The sequence below is a fragment of the Vicugna pacos genome, chromosome 9, assembly GCF_048564905.1.
Source record: "Vicugna pacos chromosome 9, VicPac4, whole genome shotgun sequence".
Classification (NCBI taxonomy): Eukaryota; Metazoa; Chordata; class Mammalia; order Artiodactyla; family Camelidae; genus Vicugna; species Vicugna pacos.
Window position 1 is genome coordinate 6,894,808 of NC_132995.1, and position 19,404 is coordinate 6,914,211.

The 19,404-nt window shown below is 56.5% G+C and overlaps 3 protein-coding genes across 11 annotated transcripts; 2 read left to right on the plus strand and 1 right to left on the minus strand.

Moving 5' to 3' along the window:
- Positions 1-222: 222 nt before the first annotated feature.
- DBP (D-box binding PAR bZIP transcription factor) lies at positions 223-6,135 on the plus strand. 2 transcript variants are annotated; one of them, XM_031681979.2, is made up of 4 exons: positions 223-1,052; positions 1,938-2,348; positions 3,879-4,090; positions 5,633-6,135. In XM_031681979.2, exons 1-4 carry the CDS (start codon positions 914-916, stop codon positions 5,846-5,848), a joined length of 978 nt encoding a protein of 325 aa, XP_031537839.1. In that variant the 5' UTR covers positions 223-913; the 3' UTR covers positions 5,849-6,135. The 2 variants fall into 2 exon arrangements, with proteins under 2 accessions (XP_031537839.1, XP_072822811.1); XM_072966710.1 differs by lacking the exon at positions 223-1,052 and having other exon boundaries at positions 1,063-2,348.
- A 176-nt stretch (positions 6,136-6,311) lies between these two features.
- Positions 6,312-14,322, minus strand: SPHK2 (sphingosine kinase 2). Of its 8 annotated transcripts, none has more exons than XM_006208496.4 (7): positions 14,171-14,322; positions 13,139-13,287; positions 9,867-10,335; positions 8,818-8,967; positions 8,608-8,702; positions 8,402-8,517; positions 6,312-7,997 (listed from the first exon to the last, which is right to left on the minus strand). In XM_006208496.4, exons 3-7 carry the CDS (start codon positions 10,264-10,266, stop codon positions 6,905-6,907), a joined length of 1,854 nt encoding a protein of 617 aa, XP_006208558.1. In that variant the 5' UTR covers positions 10,267-10,335; positions 13,139-13,287; positions 14,171-14,322; the 3' UTR covers positions 6,312-6,904. The 8 variants fall into 8 exon arrangements, with proteins under 8 accessions (XP_006208558.1, XP_072822799.1, XP_072822798.1 ...); XM_072966698.1 differs by having other exon boundaries at positions 14,175-14,308; XM_072966697.1 differs by having other exon boundaries at positions 13,771-14,259.
- Positions 14,323-14,398: 76 nt separating this feature from the next.
- On the plus strand, positions 14,399-19,149 carry RPL18 (ribosomal protein L18). Its single transcript, XM_006208497.4, has 7 exons — positions 14,399-14,509; positions 15,683-15,769; positions 16,113-16,220; positions 17,586-17,684; positions 18,194-18,317; positions 18,446-18,515; positions 19,030-19,149. Exons 1-7 carry the CDS (start codon positions 14,507-14,509, stop codon positions 19,103-19,105), a joined length of 567 nt encoding a protein of 188 aa, XP_006208559.1. The 5' UTR covers positions 14,399-14,506; the 3' UTR covers positions 19,106-19,149.
- The last annotated feature ends 255 nt before the right edge of the window (positions 19,150-19,404 follow it).

The window sequence follows — 19,404 nt, forward strand, 5'->3', positions numbered from 1 at the left end:
TTTTTTCCTTCCTGTTTCCCAGAACAGTCATTTCGGTATGTGGCTCCTTTAAGCGGCGTTCTACCCCTCCATCCCCCAGCCTCTTACCCCCCCAAGTCAGGCAGCACGCGCAGAGCCATGTGCTTCCCCCTCTCGCCTGCCTCATTGGTCCGAACTGGGTCACAGTCCCGCCCCCAGTGCTGTCTCCCATTGGGTAAATGTAGGTCAGGGTCCCGCCTCCCTCCAAAAGGCAAGGTAACTTCACGCACTGAGCCCCTCTCTCACTCCTCGGCCTTGGAGGATCCAGGGGTCCCATTGGCTGTACATCTCGAGGGGTCGAGACGTGATTGGCCTGCGCTTTGAGCCAGAGGGAGGCACGCGGCTGGAGTGCAGGGCCCTAGAGTCGGGCGGGGGCCGAGAGGAGGGGTGAGCGCTGTGGCGTCGGGTGTTTTGGTTTGGCTTCTTTTTTTTTTTTTTTCCGCGAAAGAAGTTTGCTTTGGCCACGCCTCAAGGCGGCCACCTCCTCCTGCCCTCTCCCCCGCCCCTCCGCGCACACCTCTCGGTACAGATTGCAAAGCTCCTTCCGTGGAGAGAGCTGCAGATTTTGCAAGAGCCAGGCTCGCCCACCTTGTAGAAGGAGCGCCTTGTGTCCTCTTGAACCCTCGGTTGCAAAGAGCCGGTCGCCTGATTTAATCACACCTCACCCAGACTGTATGGTCTCCTGGGACCCTCTTGAGTTGCACGTTTCTGCACCGAGGACAGCAAAAACACGTCGCTCCTAGGATTTGCAGTGTTCTGGATACTGGAGGCTTGCAAGCTACGCTCGCCCGCCCCTGGGCAGACACTCGCCCGAACCACAGGAGTGTGCCGCTGACTGGCAGGCCAGCTCTTCGCCTCTCCATGAGCCCGTGAGCCTGCCGGCAGGTGCCCGGCAATGGCGCGGCCCGTGAGCGACAGGACCCCGGCCCCACTGCTGCTGGGCGGCCCGGCCGGGGCCCCCCCTGGCGGGGGAGCGCTACTTGGGCTGCGGAGCCTTCTGCAGGGGACCAGCAAGCCCAAAGAGCCAGCCAGCTGTGAGTTCTAGCCCCAACCTCGCCCAGCTCAGAAACTACTCTCTTAGGGACTCAACTGCTGGGGGAGGGGTGTCCCGCAGTTACCTCTTATGTGCCAAGAGTCCATCCTCCCAACCTTTATCTACTCAAATACTTAGTTGTTGGGGCCCCTAGATCACTCAGTACCCCAAAGTCCTGGCTCTCTCATACCCGTCCACCCCAAGGACCCAAGACTAAGCCCTAGAACCCTCTTCCTTTTGGTTCCGAGAATCTGGACCTCTGGGGTCCAGGGAGAAGGGAGGGGGTGTGTCGGATGCTCACACGGTAGTTACACGGGCTTGGGCGGGGCCTCCTGGGGTCACATGGAGTCTAGGGATGAGGAATGTGCCCCAGGAATAGAGCCCCTTCCTGCCCCTTACAGATTGTGGGGGCGGGGAGAAAGGGGTACAGTGCTCAAGGAAGGGGACAGATTACAGAGGAATTACAGAGCTGTCATTCTTTCTCTCACCTGCCCAACTCTCCACCTACATCTGTATGAACTTCTGTCCCCCTTGTGTGTCTCTATCCCTTTCTGGGTCTCTGTCCCCATCTCCCTCTTTGCATCCCTGCCCTCCCCTCTTTCTGAGTCTCTATCCCTCTGTGCCTCTCTCGGCCTGCCGCCCCCATCTCCGTCTTTCCTCTCTGGGTCTCTCTCCCTCTCTGAGCCTGTGTCCCCTCCTCTCTCTGGATCCTTGCCCTCTCTCTCCGATCTCTCCCTCACCTCCCTTCTGTCCCCTATTTCTCCGGATCTCTGCTGTGTGGGTCTCTATCCCCTTGTTCCTCGTGTCTCTCTCCACTCGGAATCGCTTCTTCATCTCTGTCTTCCTCTTCTATCCCCACTCTCTCCGGTCTTTCCCTGGCCTGCAGGTCTCCTGAAGGAAAAGGAGCGCAAGGCGGCTCCGCCGGCAGCCGCGGTCCCGGGGCCGGGCCTGGAGACGGCGGGCCCGGCGGATGCCTCAGCTGGGGCGGTGGTGGGCGGCGGGTCCCCGCGGGGACGCCCGGGGACCGCGCCTGGCCCAGGTCTGTTGGCGCCGCTACTGTGGGAGCGGACGCTGCCGTTCGGCGACGTGGAGTACGTGGACCTGGACGCCTTCCTGCTGGAGCACGGGCTCCCTCCCAGCCCGCCGCCCCCCAGCGGCCCGTCGCCAGCTCCCTCACCCGTGCGCACGCCCGCACCCTCCCCGGGGCCCGGCTCCTGCGGCTCGGCTTCCCCTCGCTCCTCGCCGGGGCACGCCCCCGCCAGGGCTGCCCTCGGGGCCGCCGGCGGCCACCGAGCAGGTGCGACGGCGGGGGCGGGGCAGGGCCCTTGTTGGGCGGGGCTTGGACTCCAGAGGGCGGGTCTGTGCGACACTGGGGGCCAGGATAGTGGTACTGGGGCTGCTCACCCCAATTCTGAATCTCCTAATCGGGATATGTCGGGAGAGGAGTCCGGATTCTGTGTCCCCTAACGGATCAGAGACTAGGTGAAGTAGTGTGTGGACTTTTATGTGGGACGTTGAGGATAAAGGGTCTGGATATTCGAAGAGCCGGGACTGGGATTCCAGAACACCGGAGTTATTAATTGGGGAGTGGACTATGCCCCAGAATCTGGGCCCAGAATCAGTGGGACTTGGGTAGGACCAGAGCTCCTTCGCTCTCTACTGGGAGAAGGCGAGGGCCAGGCACAGGCTTCTGTTTCCCCAGGACATAAGGGACTGGCAGCCCTGGTTCCTGCGTTCCACAGTAGAGAGGGGCTGGGGACCTGGGTACCGGAGTCCTTCAGAAAGGATTTTCATTCTAGATCTTCTATTGGGGCAAGGACCCAAGGGCCTGGGACCCCCAAATCATATATATCCTAGTGGCGAGGGCGTTGGGGGCCTGAGGAGAAGATCCGGGGGCTGCTTTTCGAGTGTTCTCCCGAGAGCAGAGGGGTCTGGATCCTCCGAGGTTGAGAGGTTCGAGCTGAGAGACCACCCCCAAAGAGCAAGAGGAAAGGTGTGCTCCCTCGGGCACCTTGGGGTCCCCAAGTGCGGACTGTAGGTGGGGGATTCCTGGACCCACCTGCTCCTGGTCCGACCTTCGGGCCGAATCAGTGCCCTCCCTTTCCCAGCAGCACATTCCCTCGCCACGTGAGCCCTCTCCTCCCTCCTCCATGCTTCGCGCTTCGCGCACGCGCGGTCACGCGGGAGGGGGCGGGGCTGGGGAACGTGAGGGCGCCTGTGGCGGCAGGGGGCGGGGCGGGAAAGCAGGCGCCGGCACGTGACTCGGCCCTGAACCTGTGTCCTCAGTTGGCCCCGGCTTGCTCGCTCTTAAAGGTACAGGCCGCCCTTCCTCGGGAGCCAACTTTCCGGAACCTCAGAGCCATTTATTCACGTCACTAACTCTTCCCAGCTAGTACCTTTTATGAAGCTGACTTGAGGTCTTTTCGTTGCATTAAATTCCTTTTTCCTGAACAGCCTGGGGTCTTAGCTTTGGTTGATGATTCAGTTAAGAAGGGTAGACTATAAAAAAGAATGTAACACTGTGACTCTGAAGTCCTGAGGTTTTAGAAGCAATAGCCCAGGTTCCTGTGTTACTTAGGGTAAATCACGTGTGATTGGGCCTCAGTTTCCCTGTGTAAAAATGGAGTTGGTTCCATGATTTCTAAGTATCTTTGTGGCTTACAGAACCTTCATATTTTATATTAGGGAGGTTGATCCCTGGTGGGCTTTATGTTGGACCCTGTAAGGGCCTTCCTTGTGGTGGATATGATACCTAAGCAGGGGGTAGCCTCTGGGAACCCTCTCCCCAATAAATACACACTCAGGCGGCACACTCTGTTTCCCCAAGGCCTGACCTCTCGGGACACACCCAGCCCTGTGGACCCAGACACCGTGGAGGTGCTGATGACCTTTGAACCTGACCCAGCGGATTTAGCCTTGTCCAGCATTCCCGGCCATGAGACCTTTGACCCTCGGAGACATCGCTTTTCAGAGGAGGAGCTTAAGCCCCAGCCAATCATGAAGAAGGCACGGAAGATCCAGGTGCCAGAGGAGCAGAAGGTGAGCATCACTGGGTGTGGGACACAGGCTTTGAGGGCATAGCCCCACAGGCAGGGATGGCCCTTTTCTCAGAGTCAGGCCTGGGCTTAGCTCGGATTAGCTCTCACGTTCTCCTAACCTACAGCAAAGGACCTTGGCCACGGGCTGCACAGGGGGCGGAGGTTTGGGTTTGAGACTGTGCAAATGGTATCACTGTGGGACTCAGACTCAGCCAGCCCTGCTGGGCCAGTTGTATAGGCTTAGAGGTTCTTTTAGGAGGCGCCAAAACCCTCACTGGAGCAGGCTTCAGGCTCTACCAGGCCCAGATGCTAAGGACAGCATCCCTTAGGAATGGGGTATCAGCTGGTTTCTTCTGAGCAGCCAACCAGGCTGGGGTTGGCCCTTTAATCTCTGATTTAGGACATCCTTCAGCGTGATTACATCTGACTAGGATGAAGAGTTTGCCAGCCCCTCTGGGCCTTGTTTCCTGGGCCTGGACTACTTACTGGTGAGAGGCCTCAGGTGTCCATTAGCCGCTAGGGCCACATTCTGATTTGGGGTGCTTTGGACAGTGACTGCATGTCTCTAGAATTCTGTCTTTGCCAGTTCTGAGGTCTTCCCTAACAAGAGGTGCCTGGGCTTCTCACACAAGAGTTTGCCATGCCCTTGTGTAAGACACAACTACTTGAAGCAGTGAGTACTGCCCTATACCCCAAATCTAGACAGGCGGTTTCTCCTGCCACAGGACCCTGTTGCTCGGGACTGGTTTGACCCTAGCAAGCAGGGACTAGACTTTAATGAAATGCGGATGGAGGGGCATCTTTTGGAGCTTTGGGTGGCCTTTGTTACTGAGGAGTGGTCCTCCTCTGCCACCAATTCCAAAGCTGGTGCGGGGAGGTCTCAGGTAGACCCCTTTGCAACCAGGGACTGTTAGGGAAGAGGCAGCTCCCTGGCCTCTATTCAAAGCCAGTGGGTCAGAGACTGGCTGTGGTCATTGGGACCACTTAGACCTCACTTTTGTTTGCTGAGGAGGGATGAGGTTGCCTTGGCAACCAGGTCAAAGGGCCCAGCTCTGAGAGAATTTTTATGGGACACCAAACTCCATCACTTGGGAGCCTAGGCTTTCGTTAGCAAACAGGATCTGGAAAGGTGATGTATAGGGCAGTGCTTTTCACTGGGAGAAACCCTCAGACCCTGAAGGCCTTGTTGCTAGGGAACAAGCATCTTTAGCAAACCAGGGGCTAACTGCAGGCCCTTTGTCAAATGAGAGCTCGTCTGCTTTGCACAGCAGAGACTTGAACCTGACTTGCTTGGGGTGGGATGCTATCTCATGCCTGTTGCTAGGGGCCTGCTCTCCTTAGCAACCAGGGCCCTTCAAGGGCAGACCCTTGGGTACCCACGCAGGGGAGACCCGGTATCCTTTGGGCCCCACTGCTGGGTGAGAAGCAGCCTCAGGGCTCTCTTAGATGGACTCTTGTCCTTAAAGGCACCAGCAAAGCTGTTCCTCGCTTCTCTCGCTGGGGCTGGGCCCCGTCTGGACCTCAGTGCTTTCCCATCCCTTAGGACGAGAAGTATTGGAGCCGGAGGTACAAGAATAACGAGGCGGCCAAGCGGTCCCGCGACGCCCGGAGGCTCAAGGAGAACCAGATATCGGTGCGGGCGGCCTTCCTGGAGAAGGAGAACGCCCTGCTGCGGCAGGAGGTGGTGGCGGTGCGCCAGGAGCTGTCCCACTACCGCGCTGTGCTGTCGCGATACCAGGCCCAACACGGAGCCCTGTGAGGCCGCCCCCACCCCCACCCCCACCAGGCGGAGCTCTCCACCTCGCTCAGACTTGCGCCCTGCCGCCGTCTTCCCTCCCCGCCCTGTGGTCCACGGGCCGGCCAGCTGGGTTCCCCAGGGACGTGATGATGCAGATAAATACATTTATATTTTTAAGAAAAAGCGAGCCTCCCCCCTCCCTCACGGGGGCGGGGAGGGTCCTCTGTGTGTGCCCCGGGCACGTCGGGGACCACATCCTCCCACCGCCTCCGTTAACACGATCCTGAATAAATCTTGAGAACCCCGGAGCCAGCTGTCGTGGGGGAGGAGGCAGCGCCCTGGCCCCAGTTCAAGGCCAGCGGGTCACACTGGCCCCGGTCCATGGGTAGGCCTGGGCTTGGGTCCATAAAAGGCAGGAGCTGCTGGAAGTGCCCAGAATCCGATCCCTCCCACGGGCTGCCGGATGGAGGAAGGGGCAAGGGCCTGAGAGGAATGAAGCGACTGCCTTTATTGCATAGACCTTTTCAATTGCTTTGAACATTGGGGCCAGGGGACGCACGGGAGACAGAAGACAGGAGAAACGAACTTCCCCGCCCCCACCTGCGGGGAGAGGAACATTAGTGCAAATCGGAGTGCCGGCCCCGGGGAACCTGCCCCTCCTGGGCTGATTGGCCAGCTTAGTGGAGGCACCGGAGTGGGCAGGGTACTAACCGGGCCCTGACTGGCCAATTACCTAAGGCCTCCCCAGCCCGTACATTCCAGGTCGCGTCACTGGACGATGTGTAAGGCTCCGCCCTCAGCCGACCTGGCCTCCTACAGGCCGGAGGTGAGGGTCTGGAGTGAGCCCCGCCCTAGTTGATCAGGCACTACCCTTGGGGAGAGCCCATTCCTCCGTGACCATGAGGACCTCCACCCCTTGGAATTCAGGACACCCTCCAGCATCACCTCTGGTCCCCTAGGGGAGGGCGCAATCCTGAGAACGGTTCAGGACCGATGTGCCCTTTGCCCTACCTCTAGCAGCCACGCCACGCCCCCTCGCTCAGGCCCCGCCCCCGCGGGCTCCAAACAGGATTGGGTTCACGGCTCCCGCCTAGGGCAGCCTGCGGGACCAGTGAGCAGTGTACCGAGGCCCGGATGCACTTGCGCCTGCAACGGCCCATACTCCACCTGCTCCCCGTCCACCGTGAGCACGCCGCGGGGCGTGAGCGGCTCAAGGCGGAAGGCACGAGCCGCGGCGTAGCCCAGCTGGGGACAGCCCAGGCTGAAGTGGCTCCCACGCTCCATGGCCAGAAAAAGGCGCAGTAGAGCTGCCCGAGAGATGCCACTGCGGACCCAGAACAGGTGCACAAGACCGTCGTCAAAGCGCGCATGGGGGGCTGCCAGCAGGTCAGCCCCCAGGTGGCTAGGTGAGATGGCTAATATAAGCACAAAGTCCCCCTCCAGTGTTACCCAGCCTGGGGGTAATGGAGTGCCCAGAGGAGGGAGAAGGTGGTCAGGTGGGCCCCCAGGAGAGGCAGCTATTGAGACATCAGTGGTAGGAGGCGGGAACCCAGAGGATGCTGGTACTTCCGGGGCCCCCTCAGTGATGGGTGAGAGTAGAGCTGCCTTGGGGGAGTGGGGGGGAGAGAGCAGCAGTGGGTCCGGGGACAGTGGAGCATCCCCAGCCCCACCCCAGTCCCTGGCCAGCTCTGGGCCCCCACCATTGAGAGACAGGATGGGCAGGGGTTCAGGTGAGCCAGGGGAGGTCAGCGCAGGCTGGGGCAGAGGCAGGGGCAGGTCAGACACTGAGCGATGTAGGGGTGAGTGGGCCACAGGTGGGGCTGGGGCTGGGGCTAGGGTCAGCTCTGACTTGGCACGTGGCAGGCCATGGGCAGATGTGGGCGAGGCAGGTTCCACAGTGGCAGGGAGGTAGGAGAGGCGTCCACGGTAAGTGTGCAGTGTGGCGAGGCCCAGGACCGTGCCCAGTGTGAAGCGGGCACTGCCCAGGGCCCTGAAGCGCTCGCTCTGGATGTCCACATCTGACACAAAGCCCCAGGCCACAGACAGGAAGGAGAAACAGCGGGAGCCGGAGGCCAGCGTCACCGAGAGCAGGTCCAGTGGGCAGCCACCACCCCGGCAGAGCAACAGGGAGCAGTTGAGCAGCAGGTCAACGCCCAGGGCTGGCTCAAACCTTCACAATCAGACATGGAGGGACACATTGGGAAAGAGGAAACAGCACAAGGCAGGAAGGAAAAACACACAGGCAGCAGACATTGGGGGAAACCAGGCAGGCCACGTCCTGGGCCTGCCCACAGCCATTTGGCCACCTCCACATGGACTCCTTACTGGGCCAGGATTCCTGTCAGGTTTTTCATTCCATAAGCATCCACAGAGTGCCTCCTATGTGCCAGGCACAGTTCTAGGCACTAGGGATACAGCTGGGAACATGACAGGCAAAAACATCCAGGAAGGGTGTGGGGAGCATGCTGCAGTCAGACTGATCAACGTGACTGACAGTGGGACTCTTTGGGCTGACGGGAAGGTGTGGGGCAACTGTGCCAGGCCCATCACCCCAGGAGGGCTCCTCCCACCTACCCCCCATGCTGGTTCACAGCTCCTGCCAGTGCGTTGCCAGAGCCGCAAGGGAGGATGCCCACGGGTGTCTTCACAGCTTCTTCCCAATCCGGGCGATCCAGGAGTCCATTCAGCACCTGAAGGGCAGGAGACCAGACACCAGGCGTTGGTCCTGGCCTCCGCAGTCCCCCAGGGCTCAGGCTTCGGGCGGGGCACTCATGCCCTACCTCGTGCAGCAGCCCATCTCCTGAGACTGTGACGATGCCATCCCACTCGCTCAGGTTCAGCCCCTGGACCAGCTCCCGGGCGTGGTTCTGTCGCTCTAATGTGGGGAACCAGGCAGTGAGACCCGCTGTCCCACCCCCACCCATCACCACTCCCCAGGACTCAAGAGTCCTAGCCCCCAGCTCCCACCTCCATCCTGACCCTGCCCTTACCTGTCTGGATCAGGTTGAAGGACAGCCCAGCTTCAGAGATCATGGGCAGCACATGGTTCTTACACCACTGCCAGGCCAGGCCCCGCCCCCCAAAGGGATTGACCAATAGGAGCAATCGGGGCGGCTTTGGCAGAAGCTCAGGGGTGATTTCTGCAGAGAGAGGGGAAGGAGTCTACACAGGTCAGGGACCCAGGCCCCTCACATCAGAAACAGTAACTTCAAATAGCCTCCAGTGGAACTGGTGGAGGGCCAGCATTGGAGCCTGGCGGTAATTAAAAGTATTTTTCTTCTCCCCAGCCTCACCTGCTCAGGCCAGGTAAACAGCCCCGCCCCACCTCCCAGGCGCTGGGACAAAGGCAGGGCTTGGGTGTCTAATTCCAGTGCCCTTTGGATCCATGTGTGGGAGATGGAAGGGGAGCTGTGGTTTCCACTTTCCTCAACCCCAAACACCTGGAACCCGGGATCAGGTTACTCCACTATGCAAGGCCCTCTCACTGTCACCAGCCCTTAGGGCCCCTAGGCAGCAGGCAGGATCCTGGAGGACCAAGAAAGGCCAACAGATGGGGACCCTTGAACCTTTACCTTTCTGGGCCAACTGAGTACCCTGGGGGTGGAGAGGGGGGACGGGGCTCTGCCCAGAAGCCTTCTCTGACCCCCACAGCTGGGTTAGACGCAATCTCTGGGCTCGAGATGCCCTAGGGGATCTCCATGAGTGCCTGTCACCATGGGTGGTGACTGAACACGTCTCTGTCTGCTGCTCTCACCAGCCCGGGAGCCTCTGACTCATCTGGGGTCGGGACCCACGGAAGGGGGAAGGGGGCAGAGATGGAAATTCAGTGAGAGAGCCGCAGACACAAATCATTGCTCTCTGCCTGGGATTTCGTTCCTTCTGTAGCTCACCCCTGTCTGTGTATCGCTCTTTCAGTACAAACCCAGAGACACATCACACAGACAGACACACAGAAAAGCAGAGACAGAGATGCCCACAGAGGGAGATCCGCAGAGACATCGAGGGAGCCTGAGGACAGAGAGGCTGCCCAGTGCCTCACCCCCGTCCCCAGGCAGTGGCAGTCCGCGCAGCAGACACATGAGGGCTGTGGCCCAGCGCTGGGCCTCAGTGCGGTTCTCCTCATAGGTGGCTGCCCCGTCGGCCCGGAAGGTGCGTGTGGCTCTGCGCCGGCCCCCACGCCGGCCCCTGGGGTAGGTGTAGATGCAGAAGTAGGCTGCTGAGTCCGAGGGGCTTCGGCTCCGCAGGGTGCAGCAGCCTGAGACCTCGGTCAGCAGGACCAGGCCACCCCGGGGCCGGGCTTCAGGCTTTGGGCGCAGCCGCTGGATGTGCAGGGCTTGTGGTGTGAGAGTGAGAGCGAAGCGTGGGCCACGGGCTGGGTAGGAGCCAAACTCGCCATGCAGGAGTGGGGTGCTGGCGGCCAGTGGTGGTGGGGGGGCCATGGCCTCTGCCCTGTCCAGGGCACTCCTAGGCCTGTGTCCCCAGCTCCAGGTCAGCTCCTGGTCTGGCCTCTGTGGGGAGGAAGGAGGGTGGGAGTCAGAGTCCAGGACCCCCACAGTGGGCAGAGGGAAGCAGGGGCAGGGCCTGTGGATAGGAGGAGACAACCAAGAGTGCTGACAGGCAAGATGGCGCACCAGAGACAGGACCTGACAAATGTGGGAAGGCTCTGAGGAGCCAGGGCAGAGGTCAGTTGGACAGGAGGCCCATATCCTGGAGGGTACACACCCAGGCATGCAAACATTCATTCATTTCCCAAATAATTATTCAGTACTCTCTCTGTGCCAATCATAGAGCAGGGCCCAGCAAACACAGCAATGAATGAAACAGACAAAAATCCCTGCCTTCGTGGAGTTTATATTCTAATCAGAAGACAGGAAAGCAAGATAAATCAAATAAGAATCATGTTGGGTGATAAAGGCTTCAGGGAAAAATTATGCAGAGGAAAGAGATCAGGATGGTGGAGATACATGAATAGACATGCAAAGACAGAGAAAAACACAACACATACCCACAGAGTCATCACTAGATAAAGTAACAAGAGACACTCAGACACAGAGAAAAAGAGGGGTAAGGTCTGAGAGCCAGGAAAACACTGAGAGGAGACAGATAGCTTCAGTGAGATGAAACCTAGTACGATGAAAGATACTTAGAGAGCTGAGTGAGAGTTTAGGGGCTCTAGGGGGCCCTCTGAGGGTCAGAAAGACAACAGAGTTAGAAAGGAGGGAAAGAGCAGACAGGAAAGGCAGGAGGTAAGGGATGTAGTAGCTGGAGAGACTGAGAAAGGGGTGTGACTTGGAGGGACTAAGGGGTCAGCGAGGTAAAGGAGCCACATGCAGACACCTGCAAGGGACAGAGGCCAAGAACTGGGCCTGAAGCACTGACCTGGGCGTCTGGCCGCCTGCTCTCCAGGGAGAGAGTGGGAGCTGGGCCTGAGGTCCCTTCCCCCTGCCCTCTGCCCAGTTTCTGCCTCCTCCTTCCAGCTCACCTTTGTTCCTCACTGCCCCACCCACCCAGCCACTTATCAGTCCTGCCTCTGGCCTTCCCCAGGCTCAGAACTGCCCCAGACACACCCCCATCTGTGGACTCACTCTCAGGAGCTACCTCTGCCTCCTACCCTTAGAAGGTCCTCAGGCCCCACCCCTAAACTTGCACCGCCCCCCCCACCTCAAAACAGTCTTAGGCACAGAGCCCTAGATCTCCCTCAGCCCTGGGCCTGAGCCTCCATCCCTACGTCCCCAGGTCTCTGGCTTGGTCTCCATTCTCCCCACCCTCCAGGTACCCCGCACCAGGACCTGGGTCTCCATTCATAGGTCCCTCTAATCCTAAGCCTGCGTCTCTGTCTCCGGTTCTACTGGTCCGGGCCTCCATCCCCACCCCATTTCCAGAACCCAGTTCCAGACCTGGGTTTTCATTACCGGATCCCTCAGTCCTGGTTCTGGTTCTCCATCTCCATCCCACACCCCTGATACCCCAATCCTGGGCCTGCGTATCCGTTCCTCTTGGTCCCTCAGTCCTCCAGACTCGGGTCCCTGCCCCGACCCCCGGACCCTTCTCACACGCCAGGTCCTCCTCCAAGCAGCCCCCTCAAATCAGCACCAACCGCCCCCATCAGACCTAGGGGAGGGGGGAGGGTGTGCATCCCCTCAGCCAATGGTGGCGCAGCCGGCCTGAACCGCACCAATAAGGACGCGCAGGGGCTGGGCCATCCGACTTGCGAGCTTGGCGCAGGGGCCTGCCGCCAGAGAACTGGGCGGGGTATCGCGCTTCGCGAGATCAGCCGCCATTCTAGGTGAGGGCAAAAGCGCAGCAGGGGCGGCTTCACGGCCGTACAGCCAGCGATCCTGTCGCCATTTTTATTAAGGGCAAGTGAGCCCGCCCCGCCCATTCTTTGACTTTACGAAGATAAGGGATATCGGAAAGGACATCTTTAGCTGCAGGTAGAGGACTCTAACACAGGTAACAAAGATCCAGAGATATGCAAAAAGAGTAAAAGAGAAGCAGAGTCAGAGGCAATAAGAGAGTTGGAAAGAGTGTTGTCTCTTTTTCAGATAGTTACAGAGAGTCAGAGAGACAGATAGAAAGAAAAGCAGGGATAAAGACAGTAGAATTAAGAGTATGCAAGGTCAGGACACAAGAAAACCCTGAAAATGACGGACACAGAGAGAGATGGGGGCAGACATTTTTGGAATGAAAACCAGGGAGGAAAGGCTCATTAATTCATAAACTGTACTTGGGCCCAAACCAGAGTGGGGGCAGCATGACACAAATAACTGCCCAGTGAGTGACCCAATTACATGGCAAGACAGAGACACAGGAGAGAGACCTCTAGATCAGGAGTGAGGGAGGGAGAGAATGTAGAAGGCCCATAGGCTGCAAGGAACTTAAACCAAAAGACTGAAAGCAAAGATGCTGACAGAGACAGAGAGAGCAAAGACATGGTGAAACTGAAAGAAATCAAGGCAAGAATATCAGGTGACCTAGAAAAAGACAGAACTGTGGAGAGAAAGACACATGCTGAAGGAGATAGGGACTGAGCTTGCTAGAGATAAATGGAGGAAGAGGTTCATTTACTGTCAAACAATGTACCTAGTGTTCAACCCAGAGTAACAACAGCACCAGATAATATGTGCCAAAGAATGTCCCAGAGAAAGAGAGGGACAGAAACCCAGTTAAGATGGAGAGACAGGAAAACACAGTGTGTGAGCTCAGGGCTCCAGGGGAAAGAAAGACAGAGACCAAGGAACAGGGGGACAAGGAGGAGGAGGAAATTGTGCCCCATGGTATGGTGATCATGACTTTCAGATGGACCCTTACCTGGTCCTGCTGCTCCTCGGATTCAAGGTGTCCATTTATCTCCCAGCCCACTGCTGTGTTACCACATCAGTGAGATTCTGGTCCTGGGTCAGAGGCCATGGGAGGGTGGTTTGGGCAAGGAACTAGGCCTCATGGCTTGGCCTGTGGCTCTGTGGAGGAGAGGTGAGTAACTAGGAACATCAAGGGCAGAGTACAGGAGGTCAAGCGAGAAATGCTGGAGGCCCAAGGGGCAGGGCCTTTACAAGGAAGGAGAAAAAAGTGTACAAGTCAGCTTTGTCATTGCCCCAACCAGTCCATCTTGTCCCACCCAATAAGGTCCCATCCAATAATTTTAAACTGAGCACTTATTCTGTAAAAAGCACTGTCCTGAGCATTTTAATTAAGTTACATAATACTAGAAAACACTCTTTGTGCCAGGCCTCTTATCCCCTTTTTGGAGATAAGGAAAGTAAGGCACAGAGAAGTTACAAGACTTGCCCAAGATCACAGAGAGGTTGATTTGCCCAATATCACAGCATGAGTAAGTAGCAGAGCCAGGATTTGCATTTGGTTACAAATGGCATCACCATTCTCGAGTTTTCTACTCATCCCCTCTCTCCATCCCGTCCTCCAAACCCGGAGCCTCAGCTTGCCTCCTCTGCGCTCCAGTAAAATGCACATCCCTCTCACCGAACCCGCTGGGCCACCTGAATCTCTCTGGCTGGGAAAAGCAGCCTCCGGGTGACAGAGGCTGAGGAGGGGTCAGGGAAGGGCCATCTGGAGTCAAAGGGAGAAGCTGAACCTAAAAGGTGGAAATGCAGGATGCCACAGGCTGGGCTGCAGCAATAAGAGCTCAGGTTAGAAACCTCCTGAGCTGCTGCCGCGCCTGGAAAGCTCAGCAAGAGATAAAGCAGAGGTGAGCCTGATAAGGAAAAGCCCAAAGCATGGAATCAGAGATTTCCCAAGGCCCCGACTAGCTGAGCCAGCCCTCTCTGGGTCGTCCAGGAGCCACAGAGAAGCCGTCAACGTCGGGCCAGAGCGTCACCGCCCAACCTGCCTTCCTAGCGCCGCGAGACATCTCTCTGGCTCCCAGATCCCTTTCTTCCGGAAGACTATGGAGAACAAGGACTGGTATGACCAGAGAGGCTTCCGAAGTGCTGGCCCTTCCCTCCTTGGCATGGCGTTTGTTCAGCTTTAGATGTTCCTCCATCCAATTCCGGAATCGCCCCTCTAGTCGGTCCTCCGATTCACCATAGAGAGGCACGAGTCGCGGTAGAGCGTGCCGTCGCGCCCATGTGACGTCACGTAGGCGCCACTCACTGAAGGCTTTCCCCGCCCACCGGGGCTCGTCTCTTTCTTTCCGGATCTGGCTAAGGAGTAGGCGCCATCATGGTGAGCGCGTTTTGCGGCGTTTGGGGTTCGACCATCCGCTGCCATCCGCTGCAGTCTCGGGCTGGGGACGTTCCAGAGGGAGGCAGGGATTCCCTGGTGTCTGAATGAGGCGACTCCTGTGGTTGGGAGCTATTTGGGGGGCCCGAAGACCATGGATGGGAGTCGTATCAACCTTCCGCCCCTCCTGTACTCCTCTACGGCTCCCGTTTAATAGATGACCAAATTGGTCACAATGCCAGTAAGTGGCGGAGCCGGATTCGGACCCAGGATTCCGAGCTGGTCCCACAGCCACGGTTGCCTGTGCTGCTTCTGGACCTGTCACTCCCCAGCCTGAAAAGTTGTGTTCTTAGGGGTGTCAACCGTCCGGTGCCTGAGTTTTGGGGACCGGCAGGCCTCCGAGTCTCAAGCTCCTACCCACTTTATCATCTTGCTTTCCCGGCCTCTGCCCAGTTTGTTCATCTATTCATTTGGGGACACGATAATTTTAGCTCAACTTAGTTTGGGAAGAAATAAGTGCTCATCACAGGTCCTTGCACACGTTAAGTGCTGGCTAAATGGGTGCTATTAATAGTTAAGTAATTCTTTACAGCTCATGACAGTACAAAACATTTTCAGGAAAGCGAGTGGGGGTGTAGTGGAAATCGTGGGTTTTTCAAGTTTTTTATCACTAAACTGGGAAACTACTTCATAAGGTGGTTGAATTCAAGGAGATAGTGCATGAAAGGTCGTTGTAGGATTTGGTACACAGTAATTTTAAAAAGCGCGTTGCCATTATAATTTTACAATCTGCCCTGGGTTGAAATGTTTTTGGTCATGCTCCACGTGTGGGAGCGAGCTTTGGGAGCTGAAATAATACTGAGGTTTTTGAAAAACACAACTTGTAAAGAACCAAAAATTTGAGTTAATTTAGCTACTGTGTTAAGATCTCTCATGGTGTTGTATGCCGTGTGCTGAAAGCTTTTCGTGTAGAGTTTTACAGAGGGGTCATTTGAGGCTCAGGGGATTGTAAGTGATTTTTCCCAGGGGTCTCCCTGTGGTAGACTGGGATTTATTGTCTCCAGAGACTGAGGCTTTAATTCTTAGAGGTAAGGTAAGGAATAATTGAGAAGGTTTACGGGCTGAGTAATCGGCCAGATCAGAGTTGAGTTCATGGTCTTCCTTTAATCCCTGCAGGGAGTTGACATCCGCCACAACAAGGACCGAAAGGTTCGGCGCAAGGAGCCCAAGAGCCAGGACATCTACCTAAGGCTGTTGGTCAAGGTGAAGCTGGGGCCCGAGACTTTCAGGCAAGGCCACCCCAGAACTACAAGTTCCAGAGTCTCTGTGCTTGTATTGGTTCCTTCCAGGGGCCTGCAGGGCAGGCTGGAGTCTGATTCTTTTCCAGAGATTCCTTCAGTGTTTTTAGTTTCTGGGTTTGTGTACAGTTTGCAGGTGTGGAGGGAGATTTTCTTGGTCCCTGGCCAGGGCCTGGGCCAGCTCTCCCCCTTGGGCTTGATGGGTTGGGAGAAAGCCCTAAGTCCTTTGTTTACCTCTTTGTTAGAAGGCTGGGAGGGAGCAGGGAGTGGGCTGCCCTGGGTTCTCATTCTCTTTTCTTCCCCTCCAGTTGTACAGGTTTCTGGCCAGACGAACGAACTCCACCTTCAATCAAGTTGTGCTGAAGAGGTTGTTCATGAGTCGCACCAACCGACCACCTCTGTCCCTTTCTCGGATGGTGAGGGACCAAAGCTGGGAACATAGCCAAACTGGGGGGCAACTGGATCATGTCTGGAACTGGACTGCAAGAGGAAGGGCAGGCTTGGAGCTTTGTGGTAGCAGCCTGGCCATCACCTGGTTTAACCTCCACCAGTGGTGGGCACAGAGCTCTGATCCTCTGGTTGTAGGTGAATAGCAGGGGTTTTGGACTGGCTTGGCCTCATTTTCCTTCTCATTGGTTACCCGGTGGGGGGGGTGTTAGAATGGCTTTATGAGGTCTTTCTGAGATGTCATGTCACAGAGCAAGTCTTGTGTGTCAAACGCTTTCTGTAGGAGAGCTGTTAACAGTCTGAGGTGCATTCCCTTCTCTGGAGATTTTCCCAGGCTGGACCTGAGGTTAGGGTTGTGCTAGGTTTTGTGGTTTGTTCTTTAATTGACGTATAGTGATTTGCAATATTGTGTTAGCTTTTGGTGTGTAGCAGTGATTCAGTTATACATGTAAATACATATTCTTTTTTCATGTTCTTTTCCATTGTTTATTGGATATCAAACATAGTTCCTTGTGCTATACAATAGGCCCTTGTTTGTTTTATTTTGGGGGGGGTAGTAATTAGGTTTATTTATTATTTTTTTAAATAGAGGCATTGGGGGTTGAACCCACAACCTTGTGCATTCTAAGCACCCACTCTACCACTGAGCTATACCACACCACCCTTATTTATCTATTTTATGTACAGTAGTTTGTATCTGTTAATTCCAAACTCCTAATTTATTTCTCCCCATCCCTTTTCTCCTTTGGTAACCATAAGTTTGTTTTCTGCATCTGTACATCTGTTTTTGTTTCGTAAATAAGTTCATTTGTGTCGTATTTTAGATACTATGTATAAGCGATACGGTATTTCTTTCTCTTTCTGACTGACTTCACTTAGTAAGATCATCTGTAGGTCTATGCATGTTGCTACAAATGGCATCTTTTTTTTTTTTAACGGTTGAGTAGTATATGCATCTGTATATTATGTACACACACATACTTTATCCAGTCATCTGTTGGTGGACATTTAGGTTGTTTCCGTGTGTTAGCTATTGTAAGTAGTGCTGCTGTGAACATTGGGGTGCATGTATCTTTTCCAGTTAGAGTTCTCTTTGTATATATACCCAGGAGTGGGATTGCTGGATCATATGGTAACTTATTTTTAGTTTTTTAAGGAACCTCCATACTGTTCTCCATGTTGGCTGAGGCTTGTGCTAGTTTTGAGAGGTGTGCCATGGGTGGGTTTAGTCCAGTAGGCAAAGCTGTTGGTCCTCGGGATTCCTGGAGCAGTGGGATTGGACTAAACCACCAGAAGGGACTTACCTAATACGTATCTTTCCCCTCCCCACCAAGATCCGGAAGATGAAGCTTCCTGGTCGGGAAGGCAAAACAGCTGTGGTTGTGGGGACCATAACTGATGATGTGCGTGTCCAGGAGGTGCCTAAGCTGAAGGTGAGTGGGGAGGGGGCTCAGGAGCATGGTGAGTGGGTCACGAGCACAGGCTGAAGGTGAGGTCCTACAGACCTGGCTCACATCCTTGTCCTGCTGTGGGGCAGGCAGGCATCATGCCTGGATTGAAGTGGGGTTGTCATTAGCATATTGATGGCCGGTGTCCCTGGGCAAGCCCCTGCTGGGACCCTGTTGATGGTGCTGGCTCTTGAGCCAGCCAGTGTTCAGAGCTAGATTTCTCTGCCACTTTGTCATCTCTGGACAAAGCCCCGGATCTCTTCAAACCTCGGTTTCCTTCCATGTAATAGCTGCGGGTTGTTGCTGTGTTAAAGGAGTTTGTAGAAGTAAAGTGGTAAGAACAGCTTTTGTCAGCTCAGGAAGTGCCCTCTAGTAGTTGGTGGGGTTGGTTATCAGGCCGAGCAAGCAGTGGGACGCCTCTGCTGGGCCTGGGCAGCAGCCCTTGCATTGCCATCTAGGGGACTCTGAAAATGCCTGTCCTCTGTGTCCCCCAGGTATGTGCCCTGCGAGTTAGCAGCCGTGCCCGGAGCCGCATCCTCAAGGCTGGGGGCAAGATCCTCACCTTCGACCAGCTGGCCCTGGACTCGCCCAAGGGCTGCGGCACTGTCCTGCTTTCCGGTGAGTGACACTTAGTGGCGCAAGGCTGGTGGGGGTGTGTGACCACTGGCATTCTTTACCTTCCTAGGCGTGGGAGGTCAGGGGCACTGCTGCCCCAAGTCAGCCTGAACCACCCCTTCCTTCCCCAGGTCCTCGCAAGGGCCGAGAGGTGTACAGGCATTTTGGCAAGGCCCCAGGAACCCCACATAGCCACACCAAGTGAGTATACCCAGCCCTGACTTCCCTGGGCCCCGGCCTGCAGGCCTAGGCCTTGCTGTGCTCTCATCTGCTTCTGTTTCTCCTACTTGTCCAGCCTCGGGCTTCCCTAGAACTCCCCACCCCATCTTACCCGCTCTTCCTTCGGAACTCGGCTTGAAGCGGTATTCCTGGGGGTGCTGAGCTCCCTGTGCTCTTCAGGGCCTATCCCCAGCTTTCAGGCGGGGCTTGCATTTTGTTGAGTTTCTGGGGGGCCCCGGGCCCAGTGCAGGTGCTGCAGCAGCCACTCCTGGCATCTTGGCTTCCTGCACTGCCAGGCTTTTCCAGCAGCCAACTCGGTGTCACCACTGATACTCTTGGGTTGAGTGGGGCCCCCTTCCCGTGTCCCCCTGCTACTGTTAGAGCAAGCAGCACTGCTCTGAGCCCCCAGCTCTCAAGCAGGCCCTGGCCGCCAGGGGGCATCCCTGGCTCCATCTGTAACAGGGGCCCACGCTCACCATCCCTTCTCTCCCCGCAGACCCTATGTCCGCTCCAAGGGCCGGAAGTTTGAGCGTGCCAGAGGGCGACGTGCCAGCCGCGGCTACAAAAACTAACCCCAGATCTTGCCTTGTTATTAAAAATTGATTTTGGATGCTGATGGCCCTTTGTGTGTTCTTGGGGAAGGTTGGGGCCAGGGGGAGAGAAAGGATTGGAGCCTGCTAGTGAAAAAGTCTGTGTTTGGGCAATTGGATGCCGCACCTATATTGATGGAGACCAGCCTCAGGGATGGAGCCCCTTCAGCGGTGCTGGGGCCGAGTCAGTGGATCCCAGGCGCCTGCCCGCCGGTTTCCCACACCAAGCCTGCCGGCACCCTCTGGCAGAGTCAGTGTGTCTGGACCTAGCTGCAGCTGCA